Consider the following 15,966-nt stretch of genomic DNA (forward strand, 5'->3'; position numbering starts at 1 on the left):
AATCACACACGTCTCGAGCAAAACACTTATTGCATTCCAACTAATCAATGTACGTGCAATGAAATATAATCCAAAGACAAAGTATTTATCACGAGTTTTCGAAGTTGTGTATACGGTTCCATTTTGAAAATACCGTTCGCGACTTTGATTTTCCTAAAGCGAATTAATTGTCGAGGAGCAGTGTACAACTTTCGTTAAGATGCGAAGAGTACAAGGCGTTTTGTTTCTGACGAGTAAAGGCTTGCGATTCGCGCCCTTTTAATTCAACAATTTCGCCAATTCCAAATGAAAATATCTATCTTTCATAATACACGAATGCTTGAAATCTCTTTAAATATATTCACAACCGAAAGTTGCATTTAACGATGCAGTTCCTGCAGATTCGTGACTCGGTACAGTACTCGCACCGTATCTCGGAACTAAAAATGCTACCTTTCATCCAAGGACCACTGATTCATCATCCGCTTGTCGATCAACATTTCCTCCTGCGTTTCTCACAACTCTCTTTCATCTCTCAAAGCATTCGAAACCAGTAAACTAAAGTAAACGCTATAATTAGATTAAAATTGTCGGCGCAATTAACATTCGCAAGATGTGAATCGTTTCGTTGAATTGCATCTATGGAACGGTGGTAAGGTCACAATGTGTAAATTACAAATTAGATTACTTCTGTTTTTTCCTTTTAGGGGCCAGATATCGTTACCCTTGTTTCGCCGCGCAGTTGGTCAAGAAAACCGAAACTCTAAACTCCCCTATATCACGAAAAACACCACACGACGTTAATTAGCACGCAATCGTCTTCTCCCATCCACGTTTTCCCCTCGGTTATCGGTCCACGGTGTATCCACAGCTTCCACGAAACACAAAATCCTTTCGATTAATCTTGCACGCCGTTTCGATGCAAATTATTCGCACGCTATATCTGTACATACCATCTCTGTAATCGCAATTGTTCTACAAATAAATCGTTCAACCGATTTCTTGCCGAGTTTTATTGACAAGAACATAACTTTATATGTGCAGCGACGATTCGACGAAATGGAAGCCAAAATTAACGATCTACGAGACCAAATAGAGACCATCAAGGCTGAGAAGAGTCGTTTGGAGAAACAGATAGAAGATAAATCGGAGGTAATCTTTACTTTATTCAATTTGCTTTATGCTTTTCAGATTTCTTTTTTCTTTATCGAAATCTTCGTATCTCCTTTTGTCGTTAATTATTTTGAGCTGTTGCGAATCAAAGGAATAATGTCATTTATCGTTTTACTTTAAATCCGAATCTAAGAAATAACTGTTGTACATTTATCGACAAGATTTTTCTTTCGGTCACTGTAACAGTATTTTCAGGAGTATAAAGTAAATGTTTGTTACATAGATGTTGTTTATGTAGCAGAAACATTGCTCACGTAACAGGAATAAACAATAGGAACCGACGAGGTCGTAGAAAGATAGACCTCGTTATTTACATTTTTTTTCCACCAACCTTTTCTATTTTAAACAAAACATATATTCTATATTGAGTACGTATGTATATACATTCTTCAATCGAGATTCAATATCGTTGAAAACATTATTTATCTAAAATGTCTGGGACACTTTAGGTTTTGTCGATTGTGTTTAAATAAAATTGAATACGTTGGAGTACAGCAACGACATAAATGTTGAGTACTATTGTGAAGAATTCATGAACAATCGTTAAAATTAAGGTGGAACTAATAGGAAATCTTAAATGTTTATTTAATGTGCGTTCGGTGCACAACTTGAACAACTTTTCTTGTACAGTAGTAGTTTTATACTGAAAAATTGTACACGCGTAATTGATAAATTATTAATTAGAATAATTACAATTCACGTGGTTGTAGGTGTGATAGAAGGGAACCACGAAATTATTTTTAAATATGTAAGTAGCCATTCAATGTTCTTATACGAGATAAATATTAAAATAATATTGACCGTATATAAATTGTTTTATACATTTATCATTATTCTAATATATTTAAGGATGTTTAGGAACCAAAGTAAATAATGTAAGTAAGAATTGGGTGGTAAATTTTCTACTCTGTTGCATTTATTCTCATAATATCGTATTAATCGATTGGAATTTAATTTTAAGTACGGTTGGTTTATTCCCTTCGATCGTTCCTTGTAACAAGTATGTACCATCGCTATATTTTAAGCTCAATTATAGAAATAATTTTCTTGCCTCTGGAAGAGTTTAAGTTCACTCATGGAAATAAATTTATGGAGAAACTTTTATCCATTAGCCTCTAAAAGTATTCGTATATTTCGAGCCTACAAGACTCGAACAACAGGTTCAACAAGTTCGCATACCGTCACTGAATGAAATACAAAAACGAATAGTGAATAGTTACTCTAAGAATGGGATTATCGAAAATCAGTTGTATCCGATTTTGAAAGAATATAATGCATACAATTTTTCATTCGAAAAAAAAAAGAAAAAACATAAAGAACGTGTCGGTAGATTCTCCCACTTTGATCACTCTGTACCGAATTGTATTCTTTGATTCATCATATCCGATTGGAGTATTTGCAAATCCAAGAATTAACTCTGTGCCTATCCAAAGTTACCAACTTCATCTTCTTCTCCGAACAGGAACTGCAAGGCCGGCTACAAGACAGAGAACAAAAGATCGAAGTTTTAGAGAACGAGAAGCAGACGATAAAGGAGCAGCTCGAGGATAAAGCTAATGAACTCGAGAAGCTGAAAGAAGCGACGAAAAACGAGCCCGAGGGCCTGACTGAACGAGAGGATCTTCTCCGTAAGCTGAAACTGCGTGACGGAGAGATCGATGAAAAGAATCGAAAGATCGAGCAACTAACGAAGGAGCTGCAAGTGAAGACGCAGAACCTGCAACAGCTGGTGAACACGGAACTGTGGAGCAAGAACAAGGAGATAGCCAAGCTCCACAATCACATGACCGCATCCCACTGTAACGAGAGAAGCCGAAATAAATCGGACATTGTGCAAGAAAGCGCCCAGCTATCCACGCTGATCAAGGAGTTGAACGACATTGGTATCAAGGTGACGTTTACAAATGAGGTGATTCAACTGAACTACGTCGACGAGAGCGAGCCCGTAGACGTAAAAACAATGACGGACTATGTACAGAAACTGGTAATGCAGAAGAACGAGCTTGAGAAGGAAGTCGATTACCTAAAGTGGCTGAAACTGGTCTCGATGCCAGATATCGCTACAGAGATGGATGGATACGGCGACAATCAAACGGAGAGAGCCAACAAATACTGCGAACTGTTGCGTACCCATCTCAAAGACCTGGTGAAGTTCATGAAGGAGATGCTGAAGAACGTCGATCGCGCGGACACAATTGGCAGCGAACACAAGAGGATCGTTCTCGATGTTCTGATGAGCTCGAAGATACTGTCCGACGATTTCGTGAACGCGCTCGACGGGATCTCGACCAACGATATACCGTTCAATTTGGACCGTATGCATTTGAGAACGTTCGACAATTCGGTGAAGAAGAGTCGATCGGAGAATCTGCTCAGCGCCACGAGGCATCAAGCGTCCACCCAGTCCGATTCGGAGGCGTTCTCAGAGCCGGATAGAACCGTCTCGATGGCCAGGATTGGGCTGCAGGAGACGCAGCAGAAGTCTTTGAATCGATCGAGATTTTCAAAGTACACGAAAACGTTCAGCGATTCCGAGGACTCGTTGGAATACGTGCCTTATCATAAAACTTATCAGAACGATCTGAACGAAACCGAGGCTAGCCACCATATACAAGAGCTCAAGGAAACGAACGCACTTTTGTACACGGAGCTTAGTGCTCTCAGAACTGAACTGACTACCAAGGTTTCTTTCGATTGTGTAAGTATCGTTTTTCTATTCAACGTTCCTGTTGACCGCCAAATGTTGCACCACTTCAATACTTTACCGACCGGTAATCGGTAGCTTATTAATCGGAATAGCGACAAAAGGAATTTAAATGCGATGTATGGAACGATACATTGGGCACAATTAATGGAATTTACAAACAGAAGTAAAAGATCGGATGGTAAAATAGAAAGCCAGATTCGAAAGTAAATTACATCAAATATGCGAAGCGTTATGTTTTTTTACGAACTGTGCTTTTTAATCGTTTAAAACGTATACAGTGCTAAATGAGAAAAAGATTACGTTTATAAATTTCTTGCACAAAGTGGCAATTTCGCGTATAGAAGATTGCGAATTTAATGAAAATGACGAAGATCTACCTAGTAGAATGAATACTTTTGATCCGAAAGGGGAACATTCGGATTAGATCGTCCAGGAAGACTATTAAATTTTAGAAAACAAACTTACGAATATAGTGGCTAGTGGTCAGAGTAAAAATTCTCAGAAACAATGTAACGTTTGTGCGATTAAAAGAAAAAAGAAATAATAAAAGTAGTATATATTTTGTCTATAAATTTTGCAATGTTCCATTACATAAGGGTGACAGTTTTGAGCGATATTACACTTTAGAAAAATATTAAACTACTAGTTACTTGTAAAAGCGAATAGCCTGTACATTTTCGCGCGAAATTTTTACGTTGCAGGTATTCGATGAAAAAATATCACCATTGATCGTCAAATTGGAGAAGTCGCAAAAGTTTTGCGAAAAATTGCAATCGTCTTTGGAGAAAAGGGTGCACGAAATTCACGGGTTGAAAAAGGAAAGTAAGCAGAACAATGTTCGAAGGGCACAATTGGAGAAGAAATTGATCGATTTGGAAAGCATGGCCGTTGAAATGAACAAACAAAAAGCAGAATTGATGCAATACAAAGAAAACGCTGATAAAAAATCTGCAGAGATGCTCGTAACGCTCAACAAAGAAAACGAAACGGTAAGTAATCAAAAATCGTAAACGATAAGATATCGTTGAAAACTATTATTATTATATATATGTGTTCAATATTATTTAAAATTAAATGAAACATCCAAAGGATTATATAGAGTCAAACTAAGAGATTTCACGATTTGAAAAACTGTAGTTTAAAAAAATTATGCGTTTCAACCGCTGAAACGGTTGTTTCTCAAATAGCATTTGAAATCTGTGCAATTCGAATAAATTCAATTTTTTACAAAAATGTGTTTGTATCTGTAATTTGTAATCTGAACAAATTTCAGTTGAGGGCACGTATCAAGAAGCTGGAGGATGAAAACGAAGATGCCAAAGCAAGCATATTAACATTAACCAAAGAGCTCGATCATCTAACTCTCACCCACAGTCAAATTCTCGTGGAGAACACGAAGCTAACAAACGACAAATTACGTTTGGAACAAGAAGTAAGGAAAGCAGAGAGCAGATGCGATATAACTGTTCGTTCTGTACACGATAAATTTAACAAGGAGGTAAGACGCTCCAAATTCTCATTATAATTTGTAATACGAGTATCTAACACGATCCTTAATCGTATCTTCTTTCAGATCTCGGATCTGAATCAAATCAACGAGTCGCACAGGGCAAGATTGCAGGAATTGGAGCTCGCCAACAAAGAACTTCGAAGGCACGTTGCAGTTTGCGATGCGAGCGATTCAGCGCCAAGTTCTAGCGGCGTCTCTTCGCTACCTGCCGACGCGATACTCAAACAAACATGCGAGGACATCATGCAGGAATATCAGTCGTATAATGTTAGTCGACGACTTTTGTCAATGATATCGTTCCTCATAAGTTTTAGCTACTTTTCAATTTTTATGTTATTCCAAATATCTCCTTTCTGTTTGAGAGACAAACAGATCATATCACGTTTGCAAGTTTGCGCTTTCTACCTTTAAAATATAACAGACTGAATACACTGTGACCGAAGGAACAGTGAGGTAGATCAGTGCTGTTTATAAGTGTACGATATTTACATAGAACTTTGAAACGTGACATTTGTTGGAAGCTCTCTCTGTTCCATGCAGCCGTCATTTTTTAACGTAGACATAATTCGACGGCTGATTCCTTTTCCTCGTGCATTTCACGCATTTTAGAATGAATACACAGCTCAAAATAATTAGACAATATTTTATTTAAATGGATTTTATTGTCAAGTAAGACATTTTTAAACGCTTTGTATATTGCGTACGTTAAACGTTCGATAAATTCATCGTTACTGTATTAAGTAAAGAATACGAAGTTTATCTTTTATAATTCTTCGGAAACATGATTTTGTAATTGTTTTGTTTTTATAAACCACTATTAAAAATGCAATTGTTAAATTTCAGAATTCGCAATACTGGCTACCCGTAAATTATCCAACGCTCGGTGGACGCAGTAAATCAAGTTGTTCGCCAGATTTAGGAATCGAAAGTGATGCGGCTGTGACAACTATGAGGCCGTTGAAAGATACATTGAAAATTACCGAGTCAATGACTAATCTGTTAAGCGATGAAGATAATAGCAATAGTAACAGGCCAGTCCGGGAAGTGGACAGCGAAAGTCCGTTGCCGATAGAAGGTAACTTGAGCCTTGTTTTATCATTAAGTCGTGGTGGCAGTACATTGAATAATTTATTGGTGTTTGAGTTAGAAAATAATCAGTTTTGTTGACGAATGTAATAAATTTTACTCAGTTTTTCCCTAGGATCAATTGTAATGTTATATCAAAATTAGATTTGTGAGTAGGCGATGAGTACGCACTGATATGCTTTCGAGTGTACAGGATAGATTATTTAAAGAGGAACACTTAAATATTTTCGTTATTTGTAAATGTTAAAGTAAATCTAAATTAAAAACAAAATTTCAAGCTTTAGAAAAAAAGAAAGACACATGATAAATTAAGCAATAAATGTATCAATAATTTTCATTACGTTTGTCATTAATTTCGGCAATGAGGAAAATACCTATTTCCACATTAATATATCGATTTGTTATACACCGTTAAGTAGTGCTCTTACTGTTGTAAAATATACGATTAAGCGGTTGAATATATCGTTAATTCACTGTGTTCTCTTTCAATGTTCCGTCGTAATTAAAGAATGGGTTAAATATTGTCTTGCAGGTTTGGATGAGGTAGAAGCTTTAAAACAAGAAAATGAAACACTGAAGAGAAGGTTGATGAAAACGAGAAGAGCATTGGAGGATACTTTCCAGCATCTTTCCGCGTCGAATAAGAACAAGAAGAACGTCGAGAAAGCTATAACGAAACAGCTGCAGATTACAAAGAGTATACTCAAGAAAACAAGGACATACGAGGAACCATTAGACAATTGACAGAAATGGGGAGATTAATACGAGCGGAAAAAAAAAGAATTGCACGCAGGAAAAAGAAACGAAAGCGTAGAGTCGCTCGTTGTGTATTTTAAAACTGCCAGCAACGTTTATTTTTTATAGTTGCGACTTTGCCGCGTTTTTGCACCGTGCGCGCAATTCGATTTCTGTTTTTAAATCGCGAATAATCGTTACAAAACGAATTGTATTTGTACAAATTAACGACCGATCGTGGCGTGTGTTACACCTTTGTAAAAACTACGAGAAAGTATTTTCCTACCGATTCGCGAAACGTCAGAGAAAGAAACGCAAATATAAAACGATGATCAAAAACGTGCTTCGTGAAATAAGACGTAATTGTACATTAAAAATTTTGTATATAACGGTATAAGCATACCCGAGCTCTTTTGTAGATTGTTTCTTCTCTCCAAAGGTCTGTGCAACCTTCTCATCGAATCGAAAACTATCCATGTGTCGTTTTTCGTTTTTTCGACGACAAAAATTCGCCCGCGTGTACATACAAACACCAATGTATCATTACACAGCATCTGTACATAGTCTTCGCAAATAAAGTGCCATTGATATTTGAAGAAACGAAAAAAGAGAGGATTTGAATTTATTTCTCAAATTGTTCAGCTTACACTCTTTTACATGAATGCTTCGCTTAACATACTTATTCCGAGCAACAAACAATATTACGTGACATAACGGAAACTTGAAGAAATTTTTTTTATCCGCCTTTTAATTATTCTTAGGTACAAAATACTGATTTATCAACGGAAATGACGAAAATTTGCAAACGAAAGAAAATGCCACTAATATTCAGAATCGGTTAGATTCATTACTTTTTCACTTATTACTTTTTATTTTTCATTTTTTATTTATTATTCATTATTCTTTAATTATTACTTTTAATGTTTCATTTTTAATTTTCAATTCTTTTATTTTCGATATCCGATTTAAATACGAAGAAGCTTACCGCAAAGAATATTTCACAAGGATGAAAATATTTAATACAAATGTATTTGGTACTGCAATGTTCCTTCTGTTTCTTTGGTCTGTTGTTTACACAATATATAAGTACACGCGTAAACAAGAATTATAACAGATCGAAATTTTGCAACGATGGAATGGGTTTTAACGTCCATTGCGGATTGCAAGAAAAAAAGATACTTTCTTGCAAAAGTGATACTGGTGACCTTGAAAAATCCGAAGAATCTGACCTGTGAAAAAAATTGTTATTGCATTGGGTTTCTCCTTCGGAACGGTTAAAAGTTTCTCGTATTATCGGCAACAAAGGTGATAATTACTTGACACTACACTATAGTAGTATAGTATGGCAGAACCGATTGCTCTCCGAAAGATATCGAGAGGGTGACATTCTTAGGCTATCCTGTAGCTCCATCTAGCGTCTCTTCGTTCATTCGCGTCGCCGCTGCATTCTTAACCTAAACAGTATACGATACGAAACCAAGTATTCTCGTTTTTCACTTGTAAATTTCTCAAGCACTGCTTGCACGCATACTGTATCAGTTTTTACCAGGTGACTCCTGAAGACGTCTACATAGAGTAAATTTTCGAAAATATGCCAAAGGAGCGACAGAAGGCCGATCTAGTCTTACGAATCGAATCGAATTCAATTAAAGGTAATCACCACATTTTCCTGATTGTGAAATACGACGGACGCGACTTGAATTTTTACCCATGCCGACTTATCTCTTTGTCTTTGAGAAACAAAGAGCGAAGAGACAAAAGACAAAGCAACGTTTAGGAAAATATTACCGCGGGGGTCCGACGATACGACCCCCCCCCCCCCCAGGTCTCGTAAACAGATACACTTTCGAGAGTATTTTGTAGCTCACTTTTGCACGAGGAAGTGTTCGTGTCCGGTAAACACAACGGTCGAGCAACAATATTTCTTCGTGGATGTTTCGAGAATTATTCCGTCCAAGGATCGAACAATCGGAATATCTAACCTAATTACTACGATCGAGTTCCTTAGCGTGAACCACGAGCGATCCCATTGGCGAGCAACGCGATCACGATGAATAAAATGGGCGAAGAACCAACAGTTCGAATACAAATAAAGCACACCGCGATGTAGATTATGATAGAATTTTTATTATCACTCGATGACTAGATAATAATATAAAGATCCGTAGTAACTCGTGTCGATGAAGTTACGAACTGCGCCAGTCACGCGAATCTTTTACTCTTTCTCTCATTTTCATTTCTTTCTTCGCGAAACCCGACGAGGAGCACGTATTCGGTTCTCGTAACTGTACAACATTCAATTCTTTCACCCGACGATATAATACCATTCTCGACTCACCTTTCGTTTCGAGTGATCGAATTCTCGCGGGTAAATCGATCAGGGACGACGCATTGTATATACAATTCTACAGTGATATCTTTTCTTTACCTCGGTCCTTGTTTTTCTCGCGCGACACGCGCTGTCGAGTGTTCCTTCGCTCGAATAATACGAGGCGTACGGTTTTCGAGAAAAAAAAAAAAAAAAATAGCTTAAAAAGGGTCGAATCGCGCGCGAATCGCTTTTGCCGCGAGTGGTTCGACGAACGTGTACGAAACTCGACGACGTGGTACGTTCCGAGCGAAGTGGGCCTCGTATTGTTGCGCGCGCATAGACGAGCTCGGTCAACCACCTGTCGGAGACTGGAATCAATCGATCGATCGATCGATCGATCAAACCTCCCGTTTTTGATTATCGATTCTTTCTAACTCTAGTCGCGCTCTCGCGAATTCGTGTCCTCGCGCGTACACACGTACACAATTTACACACAACGCGCGTACGAGACGAGAGCACAATTGATGTAAATTGACATCGTTACGACTTTGATTATTAAAAATTGTCAATGCTTTACGAACAGAGGACGTAAACGCGTAAAGAAATGGTCGCCGAACGAACGTCTCGTATCGTCCTCGTAACCGAGGAATACCAGAGGGTTGTCTGGTCTCTCCGTAAAACGTTAACAGCTCGATCGAACGTTCGTCCAAACGAGATCGATCGATCGATCGAAGTGTCCCGATCGACAGAGGTTCTCCGATGTTACGAATCGATAAAAAGGTTAATTTACCGTTGCTCGGTTTCACCGACGAGAAACGTACACGAACGAGCCCCGTTTCGCTCGGATTCGTCGATCGATCGTTTCGCGCGCGCGCCGGCGAAATCGGGCAACGAACATCTAATAAACTGCAAAACAACAACTTACATTTGTTCGACAACTGGTGGGACGCTGACATCGGCGAGGCCGATACGACACAGGTTACATTAAAAGTGCTTCTTGATGTAAATTAGGCGATTCGTTCGTCACAAATGAAACTCGGTCGGAACACTGACCGTCACGAGCATGCGCAGAAGCGTCTGTCGAACGATCGGAGCGGCCCACCGATCGTAAGTAAACTTTTCGCAACGAAATACGACACTGTTAACGATTCACACCCGGCTGTCACTCGATTACAATCGAAAATCGCGTCTCGCGGCTCGAGCTTGCGGAGCGTTCGCGATGCGAACCGGTGTCACCCGATTCGCGTCGAACGACGTTCCACCGGAACGTCCTCTCTCTCCCGCGTCCCGCGATCGACTGAGCGGTCCGCGGTGAAAGTAGAGGTGTTCCGGGGTCGCTCTCGATCGGTCGCGTAGCTGGCCAACTCTCTTGGCGCTAAGTTTGTACACACCGCGAGACATCGTTGAGTATTCATCACTACGGCAGAAGGTAATCGTTTATACCGCGATCGAATCGACATCGATCCTTGCCGCGTTTCCAAAGAAACTCGGTTCGCTTAACGAAAGGAGAAAGAAACAACCGAATAAAGGAAGAAACGTGTCCGTACACTGTAACATTCTTCCCCCGCGGGAATCGGCGCGCCAGTTTCGGGAAACTCGTTCGTTCGTGCATCGCGGGTTACTAAATTTCAAATTTCGAGTTTCGTTTGCGGACGGCGTCGCTCGTGCCGAGATCACTGTACGCCGATCCTCCCTCCCCCCCACTCTTACCCACCGCGTTACTTCACTTATCGGAGTACGATGGAATCTAATCCGAACTATTTACAATAAACGACAGCTGAGAACTCGTAACGTCGCGTGAGCGCGGTACACCACGGGAACGTGTCCCGTTTGACGTTCGCGTGGGAAACGGTGCCGTTGGTTGAGCACGGTCGGCGCGTGTTGCGACGTAGTTCGCCGCGAAAATGAAAACCGAGCCTCGATACGGTGCCACCGTGTTCCTCGCGAAACGATCCGATACACGTCCGGAACGGTGTGTCGACGCGTTTGCTTGCGTGTCGCCGCGACGCATCGGTTCCAACGAACGTCCGGCACGCGACGCGTCTAAACTAACCTCTAGGTTGTTCTTTCGTCGACGATTAAACCTCCGTAGTACCGGGAAACGAGGAACTTGTACATAAATATATTTAGATTAATCGTACTATCGAATGATGTATCGTAGGTGCGCTGTAAACGTAACGTTATACGAGAACGACGCATGGCGATCATTCCGTTGAGGGGAAACCGGCCGGGACGGTGCGGTGTATGGCGTATAATGACTCCCTGGCTCGAGTCGGTCCTCGATCGACGCCCTCGATCGATTCCCGCCCGAAGACGGATCCGTCGTTGGTGCCACGTGAACACCGAGATCCCCTCGAGATCGTGGCTCGAGGACGTAACGTCGACGATGGACGTACAAGGACAGGCTGGTCTGTCGGAGGTCTCGTTTCTTTCGATCGAGTCCTGCCTTGCCGACGTGGTTGTCAGGTGAATGCCTTGTGCCGATCCGTTCTTTCGAACGGTATTTGCCGACGCGTGGCTCTGCCGGGTTATGTGGCGTAGTGAGAATGGTGGTGAGCGTGCGGAGGTGGTGGTTCGCCGAGCCATGAATCGGGCGAGGGTAGAAAGTCTGGGTAACCACCTCCGCCGCCACCTCCCCCGCCACCGCCTCCGCCACCACCTCCGCCGCCGACACTGCCACCGCCACCGCCACCGCCACCGCCGCCGCCGCCGCCGCCTCCACCGCCACCACCGCCGCTCGATTCGTTGCTCAAATCCGACGCCGGCCCTGGTACCATGCTGCCTGCGCCACCTGGAACGTTCAACGAAATCTTCCAATAGTAAATCGTTCACTCCTATTATTTCAACGAACGGTCCGCGTTCTCGTTTCCACGTCTCGCTTACCAAGTGTGGTGTAGACGGAGAGGCCAGCATCCGGTGGATACGGAAATTGAGGCGGCAAGGACGGTGATCTGGACGTAGAGAGATAAGGGGGAGTTGTTGCACCTAAATAACCGCGCGGGGTGCCCCCGCCTGCGCTGTTACCACCTCCACCTGGACTTGCGCCTTCACCGTCCAATCCCATGTTCACCACTGTGCCGTAACTGTCGTTACTCAAATCTGAATGCAAATATTCCTCCAATTAGCCCATTCCTCCTACACGAATTTTTCGCAATATCGTCGCGTCTAGTCGGAGATCAATCGTCCTCGGTTTGTACACTGTGTGTACGTGAGTTCGCTGAAGCGAAATTGCAGAGACGTTGCCGATCGACGCCCAAACGCGCGCGTTGACTCGACGTTGTTGAACTTTTTCCATCGAGACGTTCCGAGACGATCGGGAGAGAATGAAAAAAAAAAAATAGAGAAAATAAGGGTCGTCTGGGTGCCAGCAACCGAGGACGAACGATCTTCAGCCGAGCGTTAACGTTCATTGAGTTCACATCGTATGTATTTTGGTTCGTAAACGAAGTGCACTCGGTTTTCAAGAAAAGGAAAGATTAAATTTCTTACGTGCACTGGCGTTTCTTAACATTGGCAACGTTTCACTACGACCGATTCTTCGAACATTTTAAATCCAAGGAAACGAAGCGATTGGTAAATTTTCATTTCTCGATGAACGAAACGTACTGCGTTAATTTACGAATAAGAATAAAACTGGATCGAAACCGGAATAGATTTATTTCGCGCGCGTCGAAGGAAAGGTAACTCGGGGTCTTTAAAATTTAAACAACAACGGAAGTTTGCACGGCTTTACGGCGCGCCTTGTTAACGATAGGCATAAATTCGAGGATGGTCCGCAATCTTCCCGAAATCTCGGACACGGTGTACCGGCAGTTAGCCTCCGCGAACTCCTGAATAATTGACAAGATTGTCTTCCCCTCTGCTAAACGCTCGGGTACACGAAAGCTTAGACGTAACCGACATTAAGGCGAAAGCGAGCGAGTAGGAACGATTCCTTCGACTTTTCCACCCTTTTGTTTCGAATCTCGACCAAGTACACATCGATTTCAACGTATCGTAAAAATTGACACGCTACGGTTCAATGTACACCGAAGAAGTAACGAAAATGTGTAATCTTTGGTTTTCACGTCTACGTTTCTCCAAATTTCGATTTCGAATGTTTTCGATATTTCTAAGCCAGTATACGCGCAACAAAGTGCTGTAAAAAATTTCGTTCTTTACGACGCGTCCGCGATAGAAATACAACCATCGGCCCGTTACTGTGCTTTTAACATTTTCTCGTTTCGCGAATCGAAGGGGTTGCTCGCGTACACAGAGGGGTTGGCTGCGTACATTTTGCGATATTGGAAGTGCAAATAACCTGCTATTGGTCGCTTCTCGGTGCTAGCTCTGACAACGCGCAACGATTTTTCGAACACGAAGCCATTAACGGAACGCTGTACGATGTACAAATAACGGCTACGCGTATCGAGGATTCGTACCGAGCGACCGCCAGATCGAATTAATTCGCGATTGGCCGACTAGTTGGGGAAATTTGAAAATTGGTGCGAGAATCTCGAGCGGTACCAAACGGACGACCATCGATGTTTGAAGCGATTCGTTAACGTGCTCGACGATACACTTGAACTTTGACCTTGAAGAGCCAAGGTATTACGTGCAATTACTACGTACCGAGCGACCCCCAGATCGAATTAATTAGCGATTGGCCGACTAGTTGGGGAAATTTGAAAATCGGCGCGAGAATCTCGAGCGGTACCAAACGGACGATCATCGATGTTTGAAATGATTCGTTAACGTGCTCGACGATCCGCTCGAACCTCGACCTTGAAGAGCCAAGGTATTACGTGCAATTACTACGTACCGAGCGACCCCCAGATCGAATTAATTAGCGATTGGCCGACTAGTTGGGGAAATTTGAAAATTGGCGCGAGAATCTCGAGCGGTACCAAACGGACGATCATCGATGTTTGAAACGATTCGTTAACGTGCTCGACGATCCACTCGAACCTCGACCTTGAAGAGCCAAGATATTACGTGCAATTACTACGTACCGTGGTGACCGAAGGTGGAGTCCAGGTCGACCTTAAGTTCGCCCTTATCGAGAAGCTTATCGTGCCTAAGCGAGTGTCCACCACCTCCCGTTCCCTTCCTACTTCGAAAGAAGTGGGACCATCTCGTTCTATTCGCATCTTTCTTCAGTCTCTTCTCTTTTGCTCTTCTGCGAAAGAAGAAGAAATTAAACGAACGTTTTCTCAACCATGCCGTTACGAAAACGATAAGAATGTCAATTCCCAATGAATACTTTAACCCGTTTACATCTCGTGTCAAAGATAGGCCGTGAACGATATTGTTCGCGAATTGTCATTTCGATTGTTGAAAATACTTGCGTCTTCGTTTTCATTCTGTACCAATTATCATTGTCAATATCTTCTTTTGTCGCGCGTTAAACTTTGCAAAGTTTCCTCCGTTTCCATTTCTTCAAAAAGAACCACAAACGACCAGTATTCAATTAGATAACATTGTTATATCTATTTCGTTCTACGAAACAAAAAGTCCACTTCGAAACGACGACTACAATGTTGCAAAAAAGCGATACGATTTAACTTTCTCCACGTGTCGTTCAATTTTTATCGATTCACCATTATTGCGAATTGCTACAAAATGTTAACTTTATCGCGTAGAAAAGGCTACTTGAAACGCTTTGAGGGGAAAAAAACTATCGGACACGTGAACGTTTTTATAACTTTGTTGCTTACGTCGGTGACAGAAATCGCGATAACGATAGAGCCTCTCGACCTTTTCGAAGTGTTTCGTTTCGCGCGAGGAATTACAGATTCATCGTCGAACCCTTTGGACCCAGCGAACCTTGAATCTTACAAAATCTACCGACTCGGAATGAATTTTTCCCGATCGATTTTCGTCAAATATTTTCTACGTAAAAACAAATTTTATTCGTTTCTGTAAATTTACGAGTACTGATTCGTTAAAGACGCGTCGTTAAAAAATACAGCAAACTTTTTCTCGTTAAAAATTGTAGAATTCTTGTTTGTTTCGGATCTACGGTATTCTCGAATTATTTACGAGCACATATGGAAAGCTTGGAAAAGTCATTACGGATAGTGTTCAAACAGTAACACGTATTAAAAAATGTCATCTTTTAATGTTCCAGATCAGAAGATACACTTTAATGCGTATTTGTCACCGATAATAATCGTGTATGCACTCACAATATCGATAAAGCGATTTTTGCTACAACAATGTTTGCTACAATACACGTAACTCTGCTCGTAACTTTCTCGAAAAGGATAAGAAAAGCACGCGTTAGAAAAATGTTAAAAGCACCAGATCAGTGCGATAAATGATAACTAGTGAGCGCAGATCGTGCACAATTTTCCTATAAATTTTTGCAAAAGTGTCGCCAACCGAACGATCGAATTTATCCGCTCAGTTAGAAATACGAAACAATTGGCAATTGAGATGCCGATTCGTCGTTTGGATTATCGTAGATTTTCATACGTAATGTTT

The 15,966-nt window shown here is 41.4% G+C and overlaps 2 protein-coding genes across 9 annotated transcripts in view; one reads left to right on the plus strand and one right to left on the minus strand.

The window, feature by feature from the left end:
- The window catches only part of Cnn (phosphodiesterase 4D interacting protein centrosomin), a 37,811-nt gene extending 30,013 nt beyond the window's left edge, over positions 1 to 7,798 (plus strand). For all 5 annotated transcript variants that reach the window (XM_076304873.1, XM_076304870.1, XM_076304872.1 and 2 more), the window contains 7 exons: positions 1,024 to 1,131; positions 2,615 to 3,850; positions 4,561 to 4,848; positions 5,133 to 5,357; positions 5,433 to 5,636; positions 6,213 to 6,444; positions 6,988 to 7,798. In XM_076304873.1, coding sequence (XP_076160988.1) covers positions 1,024 to 1,131; positions 2,615 to 3,850; positions 4,561 to 4,848; positions 5,133 to 5,357; positions 5,433 to 5,636; positions 6,213 to 6,444; positions 6,988 to 7,199 — 2,505 coding nt within the window. In that variant the 3' untranslated portion in view covers positions 7,200 to 7,798. The remainder of the gene's footprint in view (positions 1 to 1,023; positions 1,132 to 2,614; positions 3,851 to 4,560; positions 4,849 to 5,132; positions 5,358 to 5,432; positions 5,637 to 6,212; positions 6,445 to 6,987) is intronic.
- Lim3 (Lim3 homeobox protein) overlaps positions 1 to 15,966 on the minus strand; it is a 105,323-nt gene that overhangs the window by 27,427 nt on the left and 61,930 nt on the right. For 2 of the 4 annotated variants that reach the window (XM_076304885.1, XM_076304882.1), the window contains exons 5-9: positions 14,493 to 14,659; positions 12,385 to 12,600; positions 10,427 to 12,292; positions 8,507 to 8,644; positions 8,035 to 8,419 (exon numbers count right to left, since the gene is read on the minus strand). In XM_076304885.1, coding sequence (XP_076161000.1) covers positions 12,030 to 12,292; positions 12,385 to 12,600; positions 14,493 to 14,659 — 646 coding nt within the window. In that variant the 3' untranslated portion in view covers positions 8,035 to 8,419; positions 8,507 to 8,644; positions 10,427 to 12,029. Of the gene's footprint in view, positions 1 to 8,034; positions 8,420 to 8,506; positions 8,645 to 10,426; positions 12,293 to 12,384; positions 12,601 to 14,492; positions 14,660 to 15,966 lie in introns of those variants that run through there. The other 2 variants (XM_076304883.1, XM_076304884.1) reach the window with 1 other exon arrangement.

This window comes from Ptiloglossa arizonensis, chromosome 2 (genome assembly GCF_051014685.1).
Source record: "Ptiloglossa arizonensis isolate GNS036 chromosome 2, iyPtiAriz1_principal, whole genome shotgun sequence".
NCBI lineage: Eukaryota > Metazoa > Arthropoda > Insecta > Hymenoptera > Colletidae > Ptiloglossa > Ptiloglossa arizonensis.